This window comes from Xyrauchen texanus, chromosome 31 (genome assembly GCF_025860055.1).
Source record: "Xyrauchen texanus isolate HMW12.3.18 chromosome 31, RBS_HiC_50CHRs, whole genome shotgun sequence".
Taxonomy (NCBI): domain Eukaryota; kingdom Metazoa; phylum Chordata; class Actinopteri; order Cypriniformes; family Catostomidae; genus Xyrauchen; species Xyrauchen texanus.
In genome coordinates, this window is record NC_068306.1 from 40,820,542 (window position 1) to 40,844,535 (window position 23,994).

The 23,994-nt window shown below is 37.6% G+C and overlaps 1 protein-coding gene across 1 annotated transcript in view; it reads left to right on the forward strand.

Moving 5' to 3' along the window:
• The window catches only part of LOC127625474 (polypeptide N-acetylgalactosaminyltransferase 10-like), a 213,421-nt gene that overhangs the window by 154,228 nt on the left and 35,199 nt on the right, over nt 1-23,994 (forward strand). The window contains exons 7-8 of the mRNA XM_052100778.1: nt 2,957-3,074; nt 19,493-19,600. Of these exons, the coding sequence (XP_051956738.1) occupies nt 2,957-3,074; nt 19,493-19,600 (226 nt within the window). The remainder of the gene's footprint in view (nt 1-2,956; nt 3,075-19,492; nt 19,601-23,994) is intronic.

Below are 23,994 nucleotides of genomic sequence, written 5' to 3' on the forward strand. Positions count from 1 at the left end.
GATTTTTAAGTCTCCTCACATTCATTCTCTTTCTGTCACATTTCTCAGTGATAGGCCCAGGGGAGGGGTCTTTTTCTCCTCAGATGTGAATCACATCATTATTCATTATAGTTCACGCCTCCTTGAATATGACCTTTCTAACACTAAACGTGTCTTACAAAAGTTTAATGACTTTATTGTTTTGTATGAATGAGTGATCAGGATGGTCTTGTGGACAAATGTTTAGTATGTGTTATTTGGCCTTATTTCAATGACTTTGCATGTTTGCTTTTTCAAAAACCATGCATAAATGTTATTTTCTCAAAAATACAAACATGTACACACATGTTGCTCACATTATTGTAGTCCAGTTTGTGCTGAATACAGTATTATCAGACATTAGCCATTAATATGTTTTTAAGCAACTGAAAAAAGCACAAATGTCAAGGCATGTCAAAACTTCTCCAGGGCCCAAAACACCCTCAGACCCCTGAGGGTTAAAGTCATCATTGTGTGGTTTGATGAAAAATGTGATTATAAATTATGCCTTAATAAAATATATTATTATGATGAATATAATATATTATGTCTTTTGACCCCCCTGTGAGCAAGCCACAGGCGACAGTGGCAAGGAACACAAAACTCTGTAAGATGTTAGTTAATAGAGAAAATGTACCTTTGGAGAAACCCGACTCACCAAGGGGATATTTCCCCTCTGGCTAAACAGCATGAATATAATGCCAATAATAGTTACCTATGTATATTACAAGTCTTGTACTACAGACTCCTGTCTGGTTGGCTCATGCTGCAGTTAGTGGTCATCACTCACATTGGGCTGGATTTGGCAGGCTCTGGTAACCTAGACGAGGTTCTGGATGACACAAGAAAACAAATAGTATAATATTAGCATGGATTCCAGTCTGTTTTAAGCAGAGTTACAGAATATGAGAAGTGTTTTCGGTTTTGATAGACCTGACTAATGCAGCATAACTGTGAGTTGAGTGATAGATTAGGTGTATGCCTGGCTGAATAGGTTAGTCTTTAGTCCAGACTTAAACTGAGAGAGTGTGTCTGAGTCCCAAACAAGGCTTGGAAGACCATTCAATAGTTTAGGAGCCAAATAGGAAAAGGGTCTACCACCTTTTATGGATTTTTATATATTTTTTTTTATTAACATTCTGAAATTTTGAGATTGTAGTGAATTTGATGGATTGTAGCGTGATAGAAGGTCACTTAAATACAGAGGAGCTTGACTATTCAAAGCTTTGGAAGTAATTACATACAGTGAGGAAAATAAGTATTTGAACACCCTGCTATTTTGCAAGTTCTCCCACTTAGAAATCATGGAGGGGTCTGAAATTGTCATCGTAGGTGCATGTCCACTGTGAGAGACATAATCTAAAAAAAAAAATCCAGAAATCACAATGTATGATTTTTTAACTATTTATTTGTGTGATACAGCTGCAAATAAGTATTTGAACACCTGAGAAAATCAATGTTAATATTTGGTACAGTAGCCTTTGTTTGCAATTACAGAGGTCAAACGTTTCCTGTAGTTTTTCACCAGGTTTGCACACACTGCAGGAGGGATTTTGGCCCACTCCTCCACACAGATCTTCTCTAGATCAGTCAGGTTTCTGGGCTGTCGCTGAGAAACACGGAGTTTGAGCTCCCTCCAAAGATTCTCTATTGGGTTTAGGTCTGGAGACTGGCTAGGCCACGCCAGAACCTTGATATGCTTCTTACAGAGCCACTCCTTGGTTATCCTGGCTGTGTGCTTCGGGTCATTGTCATGTTGGAAGACCCAGCCTCGACCCATCTTCAATGCTCTAACTGAGGGAAGGAGGTTGTTCCCCAAAATCTCGCAATACATGGCCCCGGTCATCCTCTCCTTAATACAGTGCAGTCAGCCCTGTCCCATGTGCAGAAAAACACCCCCAAAGCATGATGCTACCACCCCCATGCTTCACAGTAGGGATGGTGTTCTTGGGATGGTTCTCATCATTCTTCTTCCTCCAAACACGGTTAGTGGAATTATGACCAAAAGTTCTATTTTGGTCTCATCTGACCACATGACTTTCTCCCATGACTCCTCTGGATCATCCAAATGGTCATTGGCAAACTTAAGACGGGCCTTGACATGTGCTGGTTTAAGCAGGGGAACCTTCCGTGCCATGCATGATTTCAAACCATGACGTCTTAGTGTATTACCAACAGTAACCTTGGAAACGGTGGTCCCAGCTCTTTTCAGGTCATTGACCAGCTCCTCCCGTGTAGTTCTGGGCTGATTTCTCACCTTTCTTAGGATCATTGAGACCCCACGAGGTGAGATCTTGCATGGAGCCCCAGTCCGAGGGAGATTGACAGTCATGTTTAGCTTCTTCCATTTTCTAATGATTGCTCCAACAGTGGACCTTTTTTCACCAAGCTGCTTGGCAATTTCCCCGTAGCCCTTTCCAGCCTTGTGGAGGTGTACAATTTTGTCTCTAGTGTCTTTGGACAGCTCTTTGGTCTTGGTCATGTTAGTAGTTGGATTCTTACTGATTGTATGGGGTGGACAGGTGTCTTTATGCAGCTAACGACCTCAAACAGGTGCATCTAATTTAGGATAATAAATGGAGTGGAGGTGGACATTTTAAAGGCAGACTAACAGGTCTTTGAGGGTCAGAATTCTAGCTGATAGACAGGTGTTCAAATATTTATTTGCAGCTGTATCATACAAATAAATAGTTAAAAAATCATACATTGTGATTTCTGGATTTTTTTTTTTAGATTATGTCTCTCACAGTGGACATGCACCTACGATGACAATTTTAGACCCGTCCATGTTTTCTAAGTGGGAGAACTTGCAAAATAGCAGGGTGTTCAAATACTTATTTTCCTCACTGTATAGTATGTTACCCCCTTGAGCACCATAAGACTGATAATGAGCTGTGGCTTCGACATGTTTTTATTTTATATTTTTTCTTGCTATAAGGTCCCCTGTAATGGCAGGCGGTCTCTTTGCTGTAGACCGGAGGTGGTTCTGGGAGCTGGGAGGATATGACACTGGACTGGAGATATGGGGAGGAGAACAGTATGAGATATCATTCAAGGTAACTGTCTGTTTAAAATGAATAAGGGTGCTTTCACTTGGTTCGAATTGTTCATATGAACCATACCCTAGATGACCCTACGTAGTTATCAAGAACCATACCCTAGACCACCTTTTCAAGTGGACTTTTATTATTATTATTAGGGGTTCAAGCACAAGGTGCTAGAAACCTATTGTTTTTAGTAAGATTGTTATTATTATTATTATTATTATTATTAGGGGTTCAAGCATAAAGTGCTAGAAACCTATTGTTTTAGTAAGATTGTTATTATTATTATTAGGGGTTCAAGCCCGAAGAGCTGAAACCCTATTGTAATTGTAAGGATTTTTACTATTCTGCCCTAAAACTGATCGTGCAGACCAAACCGTAAGTTGTAGAGAGCTGAAGCTTTGAGGGAAGGTAGTCGCCCAGAGTACTACAGTGTATCAAAGTTTCGGCCTGATCGGCCTTAAGGTGGCGCTATAGTGATCATGTTTACGTTTTTGCCCATAACTCCTAAACCTTTTGTCGCACACTCAAGTGTCTTACATTTTTGGATGTCTTGGCTCAAGACTATATCTACGATTTCATTTCCGTCATGAAAATGTTCACACTAATTTGCATAATTCGTAAAACCTACTTTTTCGAACTCTTCCTACGCCGTATGTCCGATTCACACGAAAATTGGGGTGTGTCTACTATGAACCCTTCTGATAAAAAGATAGCAAATACATTTTTATTTGTCCAAGTGTTGCGAAAATCGTCATCCATTTTGTACGTATTTACCAATATCTACCAAACGAAAAGGCCAAATGTTATGAAACTTGACAAACATAGACAACAGGACATTCTGAGGATGCCCACAAAGTTGCGAACATTTTCGCCTATAGGGGGTGCTACAACAAAAAACACTAATAACTGGATCATCAATGAAGTTTAAAATTAGCATGCATCTTTTAGGGGCCAAAAGCTAACATATCCCACAATATCAGTTGGACAAATAAAAAAAACATGGCTGCCAGCAGCCAATAAAATTTCAGCAGCTAATAAAATAAAATCTGAATGGCCAACCGTTACAAAACTTGAGATATTTGTTGACAGTGTTAGAATGAGGCTGTGTACCTAGATATATGAAAATTGGCCACAAGGTGGCATTATAACAAGGACATTTACGTTTTCACCAATAACTCTGCAACCGAGTTGAATAATCTCAACATTCTTTTTTCCTCTAATTCCTTGCACCAAGACCTACAACATTTATATCTTTGTATTATGGCATTTTATAAAATGTAAAATTAAAAGCAACTTTTTCAAACTCTTCCTAGGCTGTATATTTGATTCTCACAAAAATGGGTGTGTGTCTACTATGAACACTCCTGACAAAAAGTTATCAAAGGAATTTTGATTTTCCCAAGTGTTGGAAGATATAAGCCAACTAATTGGTCAGACGGCATCCATTTTGTTTGTATTGACCAAGATCTACCAAACGAAAAGGCCAAATGTTACGAAAATTGATACACATGTACAACAGCACATTTTGAGTCTGCATAAAAAAAATCGCGAAAACATTCGCCTATAGGGGGCACAACGACAAAACTAATGCTTATAACTCCAGAACTGTATTATCAATTAAGTTGAAAATTGGTGTGCTTCTTGTAGGGTCCAAATGCTTACATATTCTACAATATGACACAGACAAATAAAAAACATGGCCACCAGCAGCCAATCATATTTCAGCAAAATGGCTGTTTAAATGATATGTGAATTGTTGTATATTATCCAATGATACCTGTTATTGTGAACAACATCTAGGACTCCCTAGGTCAATAACTATCAAAGAAAAGTTGAATTTAGTTATTAATTTAGTTATTTAGGAGTTGCATTTATCATGTGCGTTTGACAAAGTGTATCCAAAAGCTTATAATTCCTAAAATAAATATTCAAACTTCTAAAACCTTTTTGGAGTTTGAGTGTTTTGTGGCTTTATACCAGTTAAAAAAGTACAAACAAATACCACCATAACTATTATCCTGTTTCAGGATCGTTGAAAACAAGACGTCAGTCATATTTAACACCATTTAGCAAATTCAGCAACTTACAAAGTACATATACAAGTACATTCATTTTTTGCATACTTTGAAAGTTCTTAAAAGGCTTGAACCCCGCTAATTGCTGCTAGCAGCTATATTTATTATTATTATTATTCCACCATAAAACTGATCGGGCAGAGTGTACCGTAAGGCCTTGAGACTTGAAACTTGGTCAGATGGTAGTATTATTGCTCGCTACTCAGAAACACGGACTCGGCATAATCGGTCAATAGGGGGCACTACAGCGATCAAAAATGCGTAACTGCTCATAACTCCTAGACCGTTTGTCGTAGAATCAAGTGCTTTATATCATTGGAATATTTGGCACAGAGCAAACAAGATACAAAACAAAATGTGTATCTCCGATTTCATTTCCATATAAAAAAAATTCCGCCATCTTGGATTTTTCATAAAACCTACTTTTGCAAACTAGTCCTAGGTTCTTCATCCGATCGGGACCAAAGAAGTGCCAAACAATTCCATGGAGTCTCTTTATCTAAAGTTATTGAAAAAGTTTGAAATTTTGACTCAAGATGGCTATGGTATGTGAAAACATCAGAAGTTGGCGTGGCCAATTTTACGTAAATGGCTATAACTCTTGAAGGAAATTAGATATCTTCACCATACTTGGCATGCTTATGTAAGATGTCAATCTTTGGTCACCCAAAAAAAGTTGGCGACGAAATTGGCTGTAACTACGCAACCGTTAGTCTGAATGAGTTGAAAATCGGCATGCAGTGTCTTTGTCCAAGGTGCCATGACTGTCTATAAGGACATTGGCGTATCTTAAAAAAAATCACCGCCATCGGCCAATGAAATTTGAGCACCTATTAGAAAAGGTTAATGGAGGCCGATCAACACAAAACTCGGTGGGCTTGTTTGACTCCTGACCCTAGACGTCTGTGAGAAATTTGAAAGAAATCGGACACCGAGTGGCACTAACGAGTTTTACGCCTCTGTAATCACGCTGACTTTCACACATATATCTAAGATCTCCTAATTCTGAATAACTTTGTCTCAAGTAGCACTGCTGTCAATTAAATTGTTCATTAAATATTCACAATTTTGTAAAAAAACTACTTTTGCAACTAGTCCTAGGTTTTTAGCTCAAACTCAATAAATATAATGCAATACAATTTTCTGGACTCTCAAGGTCAATATTAATAAAAAAAATTTGAACTTTAGCCTTTGGATAGCTATAACAGTGTCATTTAGAAAATGGGCATGGCAAAATATACTCAAAAGCCTATAATTCCTACATGAAAAGTAAAAATTCACAAAAATAGGTGAGCACATGCAACATGTAATTCTAAAGAAGAATACAAACTTTTATGGAGATTGGACAATAGGTGGCGCTATAACTGTTAAAAAGTTTTAAAAATCATATATTTCCTTAGTAAATTACCTGTATTTGTAAATTGTTACATGCTTGCTAAATAAAACTAATACCTTTTTACACATGTGTGTAAAGGCCTTAAACTGCTTGAACCCCGTTAATTGCTGCTATCAGCTATATTTTTTTAATAAAAATTAAGCCAAATGTTGGCTCAAAAAGGCTGATCACATTGATGTGACTATTGTGGGTCACGGTCATAGCGCCACCAACTGGTGAAAGGAAGTTTGTCACTTTTAACCCTCTGGGTCGTCCTGCTGGATATTTTCGTCATATACTTTTTTGGTATACTGATAAGTGTAAGACATCAATAGAGACTATAAAGGGTCTACTTTTATTTGTGTACCCTCACAATAACAACAAAACCTTGTGCTTTTGTAAAATAAGAAAATAAAAAGGGTGAGCTTTCAGCAGTCTCGGTGTTCACGAGCATAATTCAGAAACACGTCACAAAAAGGAACTGAAACTCCGCGAATACTTATTACACAAACATGAAACATATGTATAAAGAAAGCTTAAAATGTCTACATTTAAATAAAACAATTCAAATTTAAAACAAATATTCTTCTGGAATGTAATCTGTATGAAACAAAGCGATGTACAGTTTTTACCGGTCCATCTCATTATCTGTAATTCCCCAATACTATGAGGAAATTACAGTTACTGTTGTAAAACAATGGTTAATTGTATCAAAACTATGATTTCTGCCAAGAAACAATGGTGATCGCAGTCATTGTTACTCACCTGAGGTTCTGTATGCACCACACACTATTCCCAGGTGATGTCAGCCTAAAAATAATCAAACATCGATGTATTACCAGTATACGCTACTCGCGTCAAGCAATGTCTGCAAACAGTGCCTGTTTTGTTAAGGTTTTTTGACCATCGCTGTTATGATTGACCACAAAATGAAAGTTCCCAGACAGGAGACTTGAATGACGCAGTGGCTTCTATCTTGTGGCTTGTTGTCTCAGTTTGCCATTTTCAACTTCACACTAATGTGTGTAGAACTGTGAATCATCAATTGATTTAACAAACTTACAGTTAATAGGACAACTTCTCCATGTAGAAAGTTAACCCATGTGAAATACTGGCAAAGTGTGTCCATCTACAGAGCCATACAGGTGCATTAGTGGTAGGGTTGGGTATCGAGAACCGGTTCCATTTTAGAACCGGTTCCAAATTTCCAAGAACCGTGGATTCAATAAGAGTTCTTAACTTTATTATTCATGCTCGCGAGGTGAACGGCAGTTAGCATTTTATTGTCATGTTGATCTGCCAGGACCTGCTACAAGGACCTAATTTCATTACGCACAAGTTCAGCTCATTAAATTCGCCCAGAAATCCGTGATTAATCTACTATGGACCCTCCTAAAAAAATTATCAAAAGAATTTTGATTCGTCAAAGCATTGTGAAGATATAAGACAACAAATTGTTCAAGCATCGTCCATTTTGCACGTATTACAAATATCTACTAAACGGAAAGGCCAAAAGTTACAAAATGTGATGCACATAGACAACAGGACATTGAGTGCGCAAAGTCGAGGAACATTTCGCCTATGGGGGCACTACAACTAAAAAACGCTCATAACTCCGCAACCATATGATCAATTAAGTTGAAAATTGCTATGCATCTTGTAGGGACCAAAGGCTAACATATCCTACAATATTATTCAGACAAATAAAAAACATGGCCACCAGCAGCCAATCAAAATTCAGCAGCTTATAACATCTGTTATAAGACTGTTATGAAACTTGAGATATTCATACACTGTGTCAAAATGAGGCAGTGTTCTAAGTTTTGTGAGAATCGGCCACAAGGTGGCGCTATAATAAAAACATTTACATTTTTGCTAATTATCCGCATCAGAGCATATTAAAATCAAAATGCTTTTTACCTCTAAATCCTGTCATCAAGTCCTACAAAATGTATGTCAGTTTTATTTCATTTTATAAAATGTTTCTGCCATTCTAATTTACTGAAAACCCTACTTTTTCGAACTCCTCCTAGGGCTTTAATCAGATCTTCACCAAACTTTGCTTTTTGCAAAAATTTATTGAAAGGATTTTGATCCATTAAATCATCTAGAAGATACAATCTGATATATTTGACTATTGTGGTCCATTATGACTAATATTCCTCTATCTTGTTGGCACAAATGTCAAACTTCACAAAACTGATTAAATATGGAAAACAGGACATTCTGAGGAATCTTAATAAATTTCATTGATTTATAATGAACAGGGGGATAACAGTAAATTTTAAATAATCAGCCATTTTTGACTTATGAAAGCTGTAATACGTTTTTTCCCACCAGAGCGAGCCGCAGGATAAGAAATCCTTTTAAGTCTATAGCTTTAATGAGTATATTAATGCATATACATTTATTTGAAGAAATGTTTTATACTGACAATGTCTTTTTAATTTTTAGGGGTTCAAGCACTATTGTATTTGTTCCTATTTTCTTATTTTTATACGTATTATTATAAATATTTTCTGCCCTAAAAGTGTCTGGGCGTCAGAGACCTTAAGTCGTAGAGATTCCAAACTTGGCAGGATGGTTCCAAATCCCCCCACTACTCAGGCATACAGACACATATCCTTCATAGACTAGTTGGGGCTATTGTGAACAAATCAAACAAAAATAACATTTTGGGCCATAAATCTTGTACTGTAAGGGCTAGAAACAAAATTCTTGTTTCCACTGATTCCTTGCATCATGCTGAAGAGTTTTACACCCTGACAGAATTTTGCTCTGCCCCTTCGCTTTCCCGCTATTTTGGATTGTTTGAAAAATAAAAAACTCATCCAAGGGCATTTGCCCAAACCAAACCAGTGTAGAATGATTCATAGTGGGCGTGTCCATTTTACTAAAACGATTATGTTCTGAACGGGTTAAGATATGAACACCAAATTTGGTGAATGTATGTATGAGCTCATAGTGAGGTCACACAAAAAATGTTGCACACCTTTGCCTCTTGGTGGCGCTATAATAAAAAAACAAAAATAACTATGGAACCACTGGTCCAAAGGACTTGAAATTTTGCATGCACTGTCTTTGTCCAAGGTGCCATTAAGGACTATGAGCACAGTCACATATCTTTAAAAACATGGCTGCCATCGGCCAATCAGCTTTATGTAGGGTAAAATTAGGCCAATCGGAACTAAATTTGGTATGCCTATTTATCTCTTGGCCCAAGAGGTTTTTGCAAAATTGGAAAGAAACTGGCCACCGGGAGGTGCTATGGTGTTTTACATGCATGTAATTTGTTGTATATACTCCTATTTTTCACAAAGAAACTGTTTATTCATACCATATTGTAGATCTCCTCATTCTGAACAATTTTTGTCATTGGTTTGATATAAAACATTCATTCAATTCATTCTTAATTTTCAAACTAGTTGTAGGCCATTAGCCCAATCGGAACCAAACCATTGAAGATTCAGCAGAGTCCCAATGTAAAAAGTTATTAACGGAATTTTTTACTTTTCATCATCAAACGGTATGCCAAAACGAAGTGGGTGTGGCCTTATTTATTACAATTGTTATAACTTTTAAACAGATTGAGATATTATCACCAAATTAGATATACGTATGTATGGGGTCATTCTGAGGATATACACAAAAAGTGGCAAACCTCTGCTTCTTGTTGGCCCTATAATAATTAAATATTTTAAAATATTTCTAACTACTATTTGGCCTATATCTTTTGAGTGAAAAATTCTAACTTGTAAAACAATCTTTATTTTCCATTTAAGAAATCCATGCCAATATGACCAGAATAGCTCAACAAATAAAGCTGCTGACTACCACCCCTGGAGTCACAATTTCGAATCCAGGGTGTGCTGAGTGACTCCAACCAGGTCTCCTAAGCAACCAAATTCACCAGTTGCTATTGAGGATACGGTCACATGGAATAATCTCCTTGTGGTCATCATAATATGGTTCTTGCTCTTGGTTGGGCGCATAGTGAGTTTTGAATGGATGTTGCGGATAATAGCATGAAGCCTCCACACGCTGTTCCTCTGCAGTAACATGCTTAACAAACCACGTGATAAGATGTAGGATTGACGATCTCAGAAACGAAGGCAACTGAAGTTTTTTTATTTCTCTCTTACATTGTAAAATGCCACGTTTTTGAATGGCATGTAAAATGTAAAAACAATCATTCAATCTCCATTTTTTCACTGGATCTGTTGCTATTTTAATGATTTAAAAAACAAAGCACTGACCATTTAAAGTGTGAGCTTGTACATTTTGAAATAGTTATAAACAGTCACAGCTATGCAGTGTTATTATGTGCCTAGATAGTCTTTGAAATAAAATTAGTTTACCCCAAAAAGATATTTCTCTCATCATTTACTCACCCTCTTTCTATCCCAGATGTGTATTTCTTTCTTTCGTCTGCTGAACACAAATTAAGCTTTTTAGAAGAATATCTCAGCCCTGTTGGTCCTTTCAATGCACTTGAATGGTGATCAGAAATCAGAAGGTACAAAAATCACATAAATGCAACATAAAAGTAACCCATAACACTCCAGTGGTATAATCCATACTTTCAGAAGTGATATTATAGGTGTGGGTGTGAAAAAGATCAATAGTATTTGTATATATGTAGCATAGCACTATAAATTGTCCTCCCTGCTCAGGAGGGGTGATATGCTTATGTAAATCACAAAAAAACAGAAAAAGAACTCTTAAGAGAGAAGAGCACTTATGAAAGTGAAAGTAGAGATTTATAGTAAAAAATGACTTAATTATTGATCCATTTCTCACCACTTCTCATTTACTTACATTGAATGGACCAACAGAGCTGAGATATTTTTCTAAACATCTTCATTCAATTTCTGCAGAAGAAAGTCATACACATCTGGGACTGCATGAGGGTGAGGAAATGATCAAATATCCCTTTAACATTCACTTATTTTTACAATGCATAAAATGAAGTCTTAGGACAAAGTGAAAATCTTAGTGAATGCCATATGTGGAATAATGACTTGCTGAGCTTAAATCATTTTAAAGTAATTGCACATATTTCTTATTTTTGAAGTGATCTTGTTTTATTGTTATCATCGAGTTCCAGTCTTGTTTCAAGGTTTGGCCTTTCTCAAGCCAACATCAAAGTTTGTCTTGACAAACTTTTTTTTCTAGTTCTGAAGTACTATGCAAAAAATGGCTCACATTCGCCCATAGGGGGCGATACAGGCCAAGCCCAAAAGTCCCATTTTCAAAATGATTTCATTCCCACCCCATTTGTCCAATTCTTCTGAAACTTGGTGTACATCCCTCATTTCTCATGGGGAACAGAAAGCCTCAAGGACCCACAGTTTCCACCATGATAGATTTTCCTGTACAGTGAAAATTTGGAAAAACCTACAAAAATCTTCTTCTCCTAAACCGTAGCTCCAATTGACTTGAAATTTGATACATATGTGTAGAATTGATGTCTTGGAAAACAATACTTAGCAAAAATGTATACGATATAAACTGGCTGAAAAGGGCGCGTTTATGTAAATGTCCACATTTTATCAATATATATGTGTCAGTAAATCAAATGTAATTTTGACTGATGGTTTTTCAAATCTAACATGCTTCAAGATGACATCACTCTGAAGTACTGTGCAAAGAATTGACCAAATGTCCAATTTTTGGGTCAAAAATGTTCTAATTTTGTACAGTGATACTACAGGCCAACGGTAACCCCAAAACCAATAATGACCCACATTCGCCCTTAGGGGGCGCTACAGGCCATGCCCAAAAGTCCCATTTTCTGGTCAAAAAATTTCTAATTTTGTACATTGATACTACAGGCCATCAGGAACCCACAAACCAAGAATGGCCCACATTCACCCTTAGGGGTCACTACAGACCACGCCCAAATGTCCCATTTTCAATGTGATGACATTTCCACACCATTTGTCCAGTTCTTCTGAAATTTGGTGTACATGCCTCATTTATCATGGGGAACAAAAAGCCCCAAGGACCCATAGTTTCCACCATGATAGATTTTCCTGTACAGTGAAAATTTTGAAAAACCTACAAAAATGTACTTCTCCTAAACCGTAGCTCCAATTTACCTGAGATTTGTTACCCATGTGTATAACTGATGTCTTTCAATATGTTACTTATCAAAAATGAATAAAACATAAAATGGCTGAAAGAGGCGTATTTATGTAAATGTCCACATTGCCTCAATATATATGTGTCAATAAATCAAATTAAATTTTGACTGATGGTTTTTCAAACCTAACATGCTTCAAGATGACGTCACTCTGAAGTACTATACAAAGAATGGTCCACATTTGCCTTTAGGGGGGCGCTACAGGCCATGCCCAAATGTCCCATTTTTGGGTCAAATATGTTCTAATTTTGTACATTGATACTACAGGCCAATGGTAACCCCAAAACCAACAATGGCCGACATTTGCCCTTAGGGGGCCCTACAGGCCATACCGAAAAGAGACATTTTCTGGTCAAAAATGTTCTAATTGTGTACATTGATAGGCCAACAGGAAACCCCACAACAAGAATGGCCCACATTCGCCCTTAGGAGGCACCACAAGCCATGCCCAAATGTCCTATTTTCAAATTGATGACATTTCCACCACATTTATTCAATTCTTCTAAAACTTAACGTACATACCTAATTTCTCATTGGGAACAAAAAAGCCTCAAGGACCCTAAGGTCCGGCATGATGGATTTTCCTGTACACAACATTTTTTGTTTAGGATTCAGACAGAAAGACATGTTTTTTGGATTCCTCCATTGGGAGGGTTTAACCCCAACCCTCTACTGATTAATTTGAAATGATTTGCCATTTTGAGGAGTCGTCGCATTGCTGCTTGCAGATATATTTATTATTATTATTATTATTATTTTTGCTTGTGGAGCAAAGCATCACTATTGTAATCACACATACTTATTAGTGTTGCTTGCAAAGCATCACTATTGTAATCTCACATAGTTATTATGTTGGTTTGAGAAAGCCAACATACTGAAATCCTATTTAAACATATTAGGGGTCAAGCCCAAAGGGGTGAAATACCCCTATTGTTTCCATTAGTTTTCTTCTTATTATTATTAGGGGTCAAGCCCCGAAGGGGTGAAAGACCCCTATTGTTTTCTTATTCCTAGGGGTCAAGCCCCGAAGGGACGAAAGACCCCTATTATTTTCATTAGTTTTCTTCTTATTCTTATTCTTCTTCTGCTTCTTCAACTTTTGAGTCTATGGCATCGCAAAGAACCGCCTGCGGGAAAGTTATGAAATTTGGCACACAGGTAGAGGATAGCCTGATATGTTACCACAGCAAATTTGGCATCTCTACATCAAACACTCAATCACCACCAACTGCCCAAACTTGCACACACATTTATGTTAATACATTTTGAACCGTGAGTCCTAGAAATGAAATATTTATCCCTCTGATTCCTTGGCTCATGTCGATTCGATTTTGCCCTATGACGTAATTTTCCGTCATGAAAATTGTTCCTCCATTTGAAATTTTCTGAAAAAACTACTTTTTCAAACTCATCCTAGGCCGTTTGTCCAATTTGCATGGAAAATTGGCCTGCATCATCTAGAGGCAGTCCCGACAAAAAGTTATTCACAGAATTTTGATAAACCATATGGTTTTCGAATGGCACTTTAACGAATTCGACGAAGAACGCGAAAAATTTAACTTGAGGCTGTATCTCCATAACGCTTTGAGGGATTGGGTAGAAACTTGGTATTTGTCATCATCATTAGGTTCTGAGTTTAACTGCAGCGTTTTGTTGCACTTCCCTCTACTGGTCACAAGATGTTAAAAAAGACATTTTTGCTTATAACTTCTGAACAGTTTGTCATAAAATAATCAAATTAGTCTCATTAATTTTAGAAGGGCATAGAAAATTCCTGTCGGCCATTTTTTATTTAGTCATAAAATACTGTATTTTACGAACAACTTGGTGTATCATTATGAAACTCGGTATGTGTCTTTGGCACTATGCTCTGTAGGGACTCAACATTTTTCGGGACAGTGCCACCTTGTGGTCAAAAATTGCAATGCTAATATCTATTGACTCTTTTATTTATTCTTATGATTATTAGTGGTGCTTGCAAATCAACACTATTGTAATCTCACATACATATTATTAGTGGTGCTTGCAAAGCAACACTATTGTAATGTCACATTATTATTATTATTATTATTATTATTATTATTATTATTATTAGTGGCGCTTGCAAAATAACACTATTTGTAATCTCACATACTTATTATTATTAGGTTGGCTTGAGAAAGCCAATTTACTGAAATCCTATTTAACCCACTGGGGTCGACGGATGAGCCAGCGCATCCTGCTGGATATTTTCGTCATTACAGCATAAACAACTTAAAATACTCCATCATTTTGGGGCATATAGATAAGTGTAAGACATCATTAGAGACTATAAAGTGTCTACTTTTATTTTTGTACACTCACAATAACAACAAAACCTTGTGCTTTTGTAAAATAAAGAAAACAAAAAGGGTGAGCTTTCAGCTGTCTTTGTGTTCACGAGCATATTTCTGAAACATGTCACAAAAATGAACTGAAACTCTGCGAATAGTTATCACACAAACATGATACATATGTCTAAACAAAACTTAATATTTCTACTTTTAAATTAAACAATTCAAATTTAAAACAAATATTCTCCTGCAATGTAATCTGTATGAAACAAAGCGATGTACATTTTTTTACAGGCTCAGCTCATTATAGCTAATGTGATCACACCCACCAGCAGAGCACGCCATTCATACGCTAATGTGCTGAAGTGATCAAGGCAAATGGTACACGCCCCCGACAGTGAGGTTTGATGTAAACACAATTTATTCACTTTATTGCGCATTTGTAACAATACACAGGTGAGGAAACTCCTGGATAGTAAGGAAGAGTTAACATTTTCCTCAGAAGAAGAGCGGGACTCCGATGAACGTTTGTATTTTGAAGAGAGACTTGATCTAGCAGAGGATACAATTTCAGACGAGTAAGTCATTTAGTTTTCATTAGTTGACATGCTATTTTATATAAACATGTACATATTTTCTAGTGGAACTGTTTCCAGACTTGCTAACCAGGATTCAGAGTATTGACATTTGAAATATGTCCTAATAAGCAAGTTTTAGTTACATCTAAATGCTGTTTCAGCTAAAGCAGGTATTTAAATTGTATGCTGTATGATATAAATATGATATGTAATATGATATAAAAAATAATATGAATGTTTAGATTATATTTTAACTAGTGTTTATGCTGCCTCATTGTCATCAACAAAGCTTGTGCTTGCAAATATGTGTTTAGGTGTAAAATGCACTTTAAATATGCCCATATTAGAAAATTACCATCTTATAATGATTTCTGAAGGATCATGTGGCACTGAACACTGCAGTAATTATGCTTAAAATTCAGCTTTGATCACAAATTGCATTTTACAATATATTCAAATAGAAAACTGTTCTTTTAAACTGTAAAATGAGTTCACACAATGTTTTTACTGTATTTTGGATCAAATAAATGCAGTCTTGGTGAGCAAAAGAGACTTCTTCTAAAACTTTTATATGGTAGTGTAGGTTTACAATTAAGTAAAGTCTTTATGTAAAGAAAATATATAGTAATATTACGTCTTTTAACTTAAAACTTGATTTTGATCATTAAGTCTCCTCACATTCATTCTCTTTCTGTCACATTCCTCATTGATAGGCCCAGGGGAGGGGTCTTTTATCTCCTCAGGTATAAATCATCTCAATATTCATGATAGTTCATGCCTCCTCGCATATGAACTTTCAACACTAAAATTGTCTTACAAAAGTTCAATTAGTATATTGTTTTGTATGAATGAGTGATCAGGATGGTTTTCACATCATTTTGAATCAAAAAAACTCTAGGCTACAAGATCCAGTTCTCAAAAGACATGTTGACAAATGTTTAGTATGTATTATATGGCCTTATTTCAATTACTTAAAATTTTTGTTTTTTCAAAAACCACGCATAAACATTATTTTCTAAAAATACAAACCTGTACACACATGTTGCTCACATATTATTGTAGCCCAGTTTGTGCTGAATAAAGTGTTATCAGACTATAGCCATTAATATGTTTTTAAGCAACTGAAAAAAGCACAAAAGTCAAGGCATGTCAAAACTTCTCCAGGGCCCAAAACACCCTCAGACCCCAGAGGGTTAAACTCATTAGGTTGGCTTGAAAAAGCCAACCTACTGATATTCTATTTAAACATTGTTATTATTATTATTATGAGACAAACATTTCTGACTCTAACTCCTCCTAGAGCTTTTAAGCTGCATGCATCAAACTCACCACAGACCTTCAGACTTTTCTGACTCTGATTGCTATATCTTTTATAACTTATCGTACTTCCAGTATTCCTGTATTGGACTTCTGAACAGGAATTAATTTACATTGACTCCCATTGAAGGTGTGAAACGTTTTCCTGTAATTACTCCTTTAGAGGATTCAATCTACTTCCTATCACTCCATCTCTCTCTTTTCTATCTTCCCATCATTCTTTTTATTCTTTCTTTCACTCCATCACTTTAACACCCTAGCAACTGCATACAACCTAGCAACCAATTAGTGCACCCTAGCAACCAAAACCCATTGACTGCCATTCAAAATGGCTTAGATGGATATCTCTTGATCAGAATGTCCTACAGACATGAGGGTTGGCTTGTTTGAATAGGGTGAGCAATCAGTCTTCAGGTATCATCATGGAAACGACTTAGCCACTCCCTAGCAACCATTTAGAGCACCCTAGCAACCATATTTGGATTATTTGGAGTATGTGTGAAGTGGCAGATTATAACAGTAAATATGTTTGAGTGTTGGGGATAATTCACAAACAAAACGTTCTTGCGTATGTTTACATGTGCTAGATCAGTGGTTCTCAACCGGTGGGGCGGGGGGCGCAGACACTCTCCCGGGAGGGGGGGGGGGGGTGCGAGTAGGCTACGATGGAAGGGGAAAAAACTGGAAAAAAAAAATTTTTGGGCACTTTTTTTTTATCACTAAACTACTGTCATAAAAAGTTATAGTTTTGTATATACATAACTCCTGAATAAAAATTTAAATGTGTTTGGACTGATTTAAAAAAAAAAAGTTTTGAACAAATTTCATTAAGCGAGTCATTGAGTCGTTCATTCAAACGATTCGTTCAAACGGCCGATTCATCAAGAATGAGACTGATGTTTGTGAATGGGTCATTGAATCTTTGACTCAACCGATTCGTTCACAACACTGAATCATTCAAAACACGATTGAGTATTGCTGTGAGATGCGCTATGGCTATGCTGTGATCTTTGTTTGGATTCATCAGATCTATTTTCGCTGCTAAAATAGACCAAAACAGTCATAATTTCGTATAAAATGTAAGTGACTTAATATTATTAACTTGTTTGTTGAACTGTCATATGAAATCAGTGTCACATTTTCAATCGTGAGGTGATGGTAAAATAAGTGATGGTCAATTGTCAGCTCTCTTGGTCGTCAGGTCGTGTGATGTATGTTGCTGAACTGTATTCAAATGTTATAAATATAAAAACACCACATTTTGAAATTTAACTGCAGTATGTCAATTTAGTTTATTTGTGTGTGCTGCGCTCATAGACTTTAGAAAACGGCGCTCATTTGTTTGATTTCAACCTGTCTTTGTAAGGCCGCAAAACTCATATTTTGCTCCTTGCAGACAAAGTGCACGCCTTCACACAAAAACTAGACCTCTGGCATGCGACATGTTCCCCAGCCTTGCAGACTTTATCACTGATGCAGGCACGTCACAAGATTTCTACTCCCTATTTCAATCAGCGTCTGAGCACCTGTCAACAATGAGAAAACAATTTGCGACGTACTTTAAAGAGGATTATCGCTCTTTTGCGTGGGTTCGAGATCCGTTTGTGTGCACAGCAAATGAGCTATCAATTGCTTATTGAGCTGAAGTGTGACAGTAGACTGAAGGAACTCTTTAGCTCCTGCCCTCTTTTGTCATTCTGGGCAGCATTGATGCAGGAATACCCTGAACTCTGTGACGTCGCCTTGAAGATTCTCCTTCCTTTCGCGTCGACATATTTGTGTGAGGCAGGATTCTCAAAAATGACTGCACTCAAAACGAAATACCGCAATCGTGCACAAATCGAGGATGATTTGAGGCTATGTTTATCAAACATCGAGCCAAGAATTGAGGATCTTTGCAAGGCAAAGCAGGCTCAGGTCTCACATTAACATCACCTACCAGCAAGCTTCTGTAAAAAATGCAGATGATGCCTACTATTAGGCCTAGTAATAATAACAATAATAAAGCATAAATTAATATCAGAGGTCTGGTGCCAATTCCCAATTATAGCAATAGCCTAGTAATGATAATAGGCCTACTGATGATGATGATGATAATAATAATAATAATAATAATAATAACAACAATAAAGCATGTAACCTCATATAATTATATAGCAATAGCCTAGTAATGATGATAGGTCTACTACTACTCATAATAATAATAATAATAATAATGCCTGCAAGCTCACATTAGAAGTCTGGTGCTACTGCCAATTATAATAATAATAATAATAATAATAATAATAATAATAACAACAACAATAAAGCATGGGGCGGGGCGGGGGGGGGGAGCACTGGGGCCCCAACTGCAATGAACCAACTTTGGGGGGGCCCAGCTTGCAAAAGGTTGAGAACCCCTGTGCTAGATGAACATATTTGACCATTGTATCACATCTTGCTTTAGCTTCTCACATTGAATTTTTAAGACTGTGTCAAGATTAAAAACATGCATCAAGACCCTTGTGTTCTGTTCCATTTCTTTGTATTCCATTTTTCTATTCAGAAAGCAAGAATGTGTCCTGTGTGAATGATTCCTTGTATTTTTGTTAACATTTTGGAAATTTTGTTTACTCATTTTCTCAGGTATGGATGTGTGGTGGCCGTATGGAGGACATCCCGTGCTCAAGAGTGGGCCACATATACAGGAAATACGTTCCCTACAAAGTACCGGGTGGAGTGAGTCTCGCTAGAGTGAGTTTGAGTGTCAAATTTGTTAAAGGTTTCTGATAATAGCCATTTCTCTAAACACACTGTGACAATTATGATAATAAAATAGACAATTAATATAATGTAATTCATTAATAGGATCTAGGGGTGGGCAATATGAAAAATACTTCATAGATTATGTTTCTCATGAATTAGCTTTTATACAACAGATCTATAAATGAGAAGTTAATCAGGAGCGTTTCAGTTTTTTATCTGTCTGAACAACCCTCAGAGGTCCAATTGATTAAAAAAAGATTGATGAGTGACTGTCACAGAAATTTACCTCATTATTGCGTTATTACTACCTCATTATTAACCTCAAGGATTGCCTCTGGGAAGCATAGATGTACACATTACCATCAGCAGGTACTGATTGCCGGACATTGCTATGGCCAAATCACCCATGCAATCTATTATTACTCGCCAAATGGATCAGGCAAAAGGGAGGCAAAGACAGTCTGTGGTCTCTCCAGAAGCCGCTGTAAGCCCAGAACTGCCTGTGAGGCCAGTGTGCATTAACTGCGCTAATAGGGATGATGCGTGTGAGCCTAGGCCCAGAGGGAATGTTCCTCCTGGCCAGGTTGAGCACACTTAACAATCTTCGGCCGTTGGAAGAGGGAGCTAAACCCTATGGAGAGGACCAATGTCAACCTGAAACACAATAGATCGCTCCATGCCTTTGAGCTGACCCCTTGACTTGCACGGTAGTTTAGTGCTGAATTTAGTAATTCAGTGGTGGGTAGTAACAGGTTGCATTTACTCCATTACATTTATTAAACGAACATTTTAGGAAAAAAAATTACTAAAATATACTGATTTTTTTGTATTTTTTTTATGATCCCTCCAGTTCACTTAAATCTATCAAGGTAAGGAGCATTTTGTGTAAATGCCTTTTGCTTTGCCAATAGTGTGCTTGATTTACTCTCAAGTAAAATAAGACAACTTATCTCCTTATCTATGCTTGTAAATAGAGATAAGGAGCTTTTTAGAGGTTGTGTGTACAAAACCAATAGTCTTAATGATTTTCCTAATACCACAGAACTTACAACAATCGAGCTAATTTAATGCTAAAACTAAACAAACAAATACTGTATTTTCTGGAATATACAGTAAATCACAGTTTTTTTCATCATCTGAAAGGTCCTATGACTTATAATCCAAAACAACTTACATTTGAATCACTTAGGTTGAAGTCATTAAAACTCATTTTTTAACCACTCCACAGATTTATTATTAACAAACTATAGTTTTGGCAAGTCGTTTAGGACATCTACTTTGTGCATGACACATGTAATTTTTCCATCAATTGTTTACAGACAGATAGTTTCACTTTTAATTTACTAGATCAAAATTCCAGTGGGTCAGATGTTTACATACACTAATTAACTGTCCCATTAAGCAGCTTGCAAAATTAAATTAGCCAATTATCTTCTGATAGGAGGTGTAGTGTTTTGGAGGTGTACCTGTGTATGTATTTTAAGGCCTACCTTCAGACTCAGTGCCTCTTTCCTTGACATCATGGGAAAAAAAAAGAAATCAGCCATGGCCTCAGAAAAAAAATTGTTGACCTCCAAAAGTCTGGTTCATCCTTGGGACCAATTTCCAAATAACTGAAGGTATGACATTTATCTGTATGTATGTATAGTATGCAAGTATAAACACCATAAGACCACGCAGACATCATGCCGCTCATGAAGCAGATGCATTCTGTCTCCTAGAGATGAATATGTTTGGTGCAAAAACTGCAAATCAATCCCAGAACAACAGCAAAGGACCTGTGAAGATGCTGGAGGAAACAGGTTGGCAAGTATCTATATCCACAGTAAAACGAGTCCTATATCAGTATAACACGAAAGGCTGCTCAGCAAAAAAGAAGCCACTGCTCCAAAACCACCATAAAAAAGCCAGACTAAAGTTTGCAAGTGCACATGGGAACAAAGATCTTGAGAAATGTCCTCTGGTCTAATGAAACAAAATTCGATCTCTTTGGCCATAATGACCATTGTTATGTTTGGAGGAAAAAGGGTGAGGCTTGCAAGCCGAAAAACACCATGCCAACCGTGAAGCATGGGAGTGGCCCCATCATGTTGTGGGGGTGCTTTGTTATAGGAGGGACTGGTGCACTTCACAAAATAGATGGCATCATAAGGAAGGAAATTATGTGGATATATTGAAGCAACGTCTCAAGACATCAGACAGGAAGTAAAATTTCAGTCGCAAATGGCACTTCCAAATGGACATTGACCCCAGGCATACCTCCAAAGTTGTGGCAAAATGGCTTAAGGACAACAATGTCAATGTAATGGAGTGGCCATCACAAAGCCCTGACCTCAATCCGACAGAAAATGTGTGGGTAGAACTGAAAAGTGTTTGTGAAAGGAGGCCTACAAACCTGACTCACCAGTTACACCAGTTCTGTCTGGAGGAATGGGCCAAAATCCCAGCAACTTATTGTGAAAAGCTTGTGGAAGGCTTAACAATTTAAAGGCAATGCTACCAAATAGTAACAAAGTGTATGTAAACTTCTGACCCACTGGGAATGGGATGAAAGAAATACAATCTGAAATAAATAATTCTCTCTACTATTATTCTGACATTTCACATTCTTAAAATAAAGTAGTGTTCCTAACTGACACAGGGAATGTTTTCTATGATTAAGTGCCAGGAATTGTGAGAAACTGAGTTTAAATATATTTTGCTAAGGTGTATGTAAACTTCTGACTTCTACCACTAATTTATGTATACAGTCAGGTCCATACAAATTGGGACATCAACACAATTCTAATCTTTTTGGCTCTATACACCACCACAATGGATTTGAAATGAAACGACCAAGATGTGCTTTAACTGCAGACTTTCAGCTTTAATTTGAGGGTATTTACATCCAAATCAGGTGAACTGTGTAGGAATTACAACAGTTTGTATATGTGCCTCCCGCTTTTTAAGGGACCAAAAGTAATGGGACAATTGGCTGCTCAGCTGTTCCATGGCCAGGTGTGTGTTATTCCTTCATTATCCCATTTACAAGGAGCAGATAAAAGGTCCAGAGTTCATTTCAAGTGTGCTATTTGCATTTGGAATCTATTGCTGTCAACTCTCAATATGAGATCCAAAGAGCTGTCACTATCAGTGAAGCAAGCCATCATTAGGCTGAAAAATCAAAACAAACCCATCAGAGAGATAGCAAAAACATTAGGTGTGGCCAGATCAACTGTTTGGAACATTCTTAAAAGAAAGAACGCACCGGTGAGCTCAGCAACACCAAAAGACCCGGAAGACCACGGAAAACAACTGTGGTGGATGACCGAAGAATTCTTTCCCTGGTGAAGAAAACACCCTTCACAACCGTTAACCAGATCAAGAACACTCTCCAGGAGGTAGGTGTATGTGTGTCAAAGTCAACAATCAAGAGAAGACTTCACCAGAGTGAATACAGAGGGTTCACCACAAGATGTAAACCATTGGTGAGCCTCAAAAACAGGAAGGCCAGATTAGAGTTTGCCAAACAACATCTAAAAAAGCCTTTACAGTTCTGGAACAACATCCTATGGACAGATGAGACAAAGATCAACTTGTACCAGAGTGATGGGAAGAGAAGAGTATGGAGAAGGAAAGCAAAATGATCCAAAGCATACCACCTCATCAGTGAAGCATGGTGGTGGTAGTGTCATGGCGTGGGCATGTATGGCTGCCAATGGTTGTGGCTGTGGGGATCGAACCAGTGACCTTTTGATTAACAGTTATGTGCTTTAGCCCACTACGCCACCACCTCCCAACTGGATGTGCCTGAAATACCTCCCTAGGGAGGCATACAGGGGGCATCCTTACCAGATGCCCAAACCACCTCAACTGGCTTCTTTCGACGCAAAGGACCAGCGGCTCTATTCCGAGCTCCTCATGGATGACTGAGCTCCTCACCCTATCTCTAAGGGAGAAGCCCGCCACCCTTCTGAGGAAACCCATTTCGGCCGCTTGTATTCGTAACGTAGTTCTTTCGGTCATAACCCAGCCTTCATGACCATAGGTGAGGGTAGGAATGAAAATTGACCGGTAGGTCGAGAGCTTTGCCTCTCTTTTCGTGACAGCGGTGCAATAGAGCGAGTGCAATACTGCTCCTGCTGCCCCGATTCTCCGGCCAACCTCCCCCTCCATTGTCCCCTCACTCGTGAACAAGATCCCAAGGTACTTGAACTCCTTCACTTGGGGCAATACCTCCTTCCCTACCCGGAGTACGCACTCCATCGGTTTCCTGCTGAGAACCATGGCCTCAGATTTAGAGATGCTAATCCTCATCCCAGCCGCTTCACACTCGACTGCCAAGCGGACCGATGATGACACGAAGACCACATCATCTGCAAAAAGCAGTGATGAGATCCCCA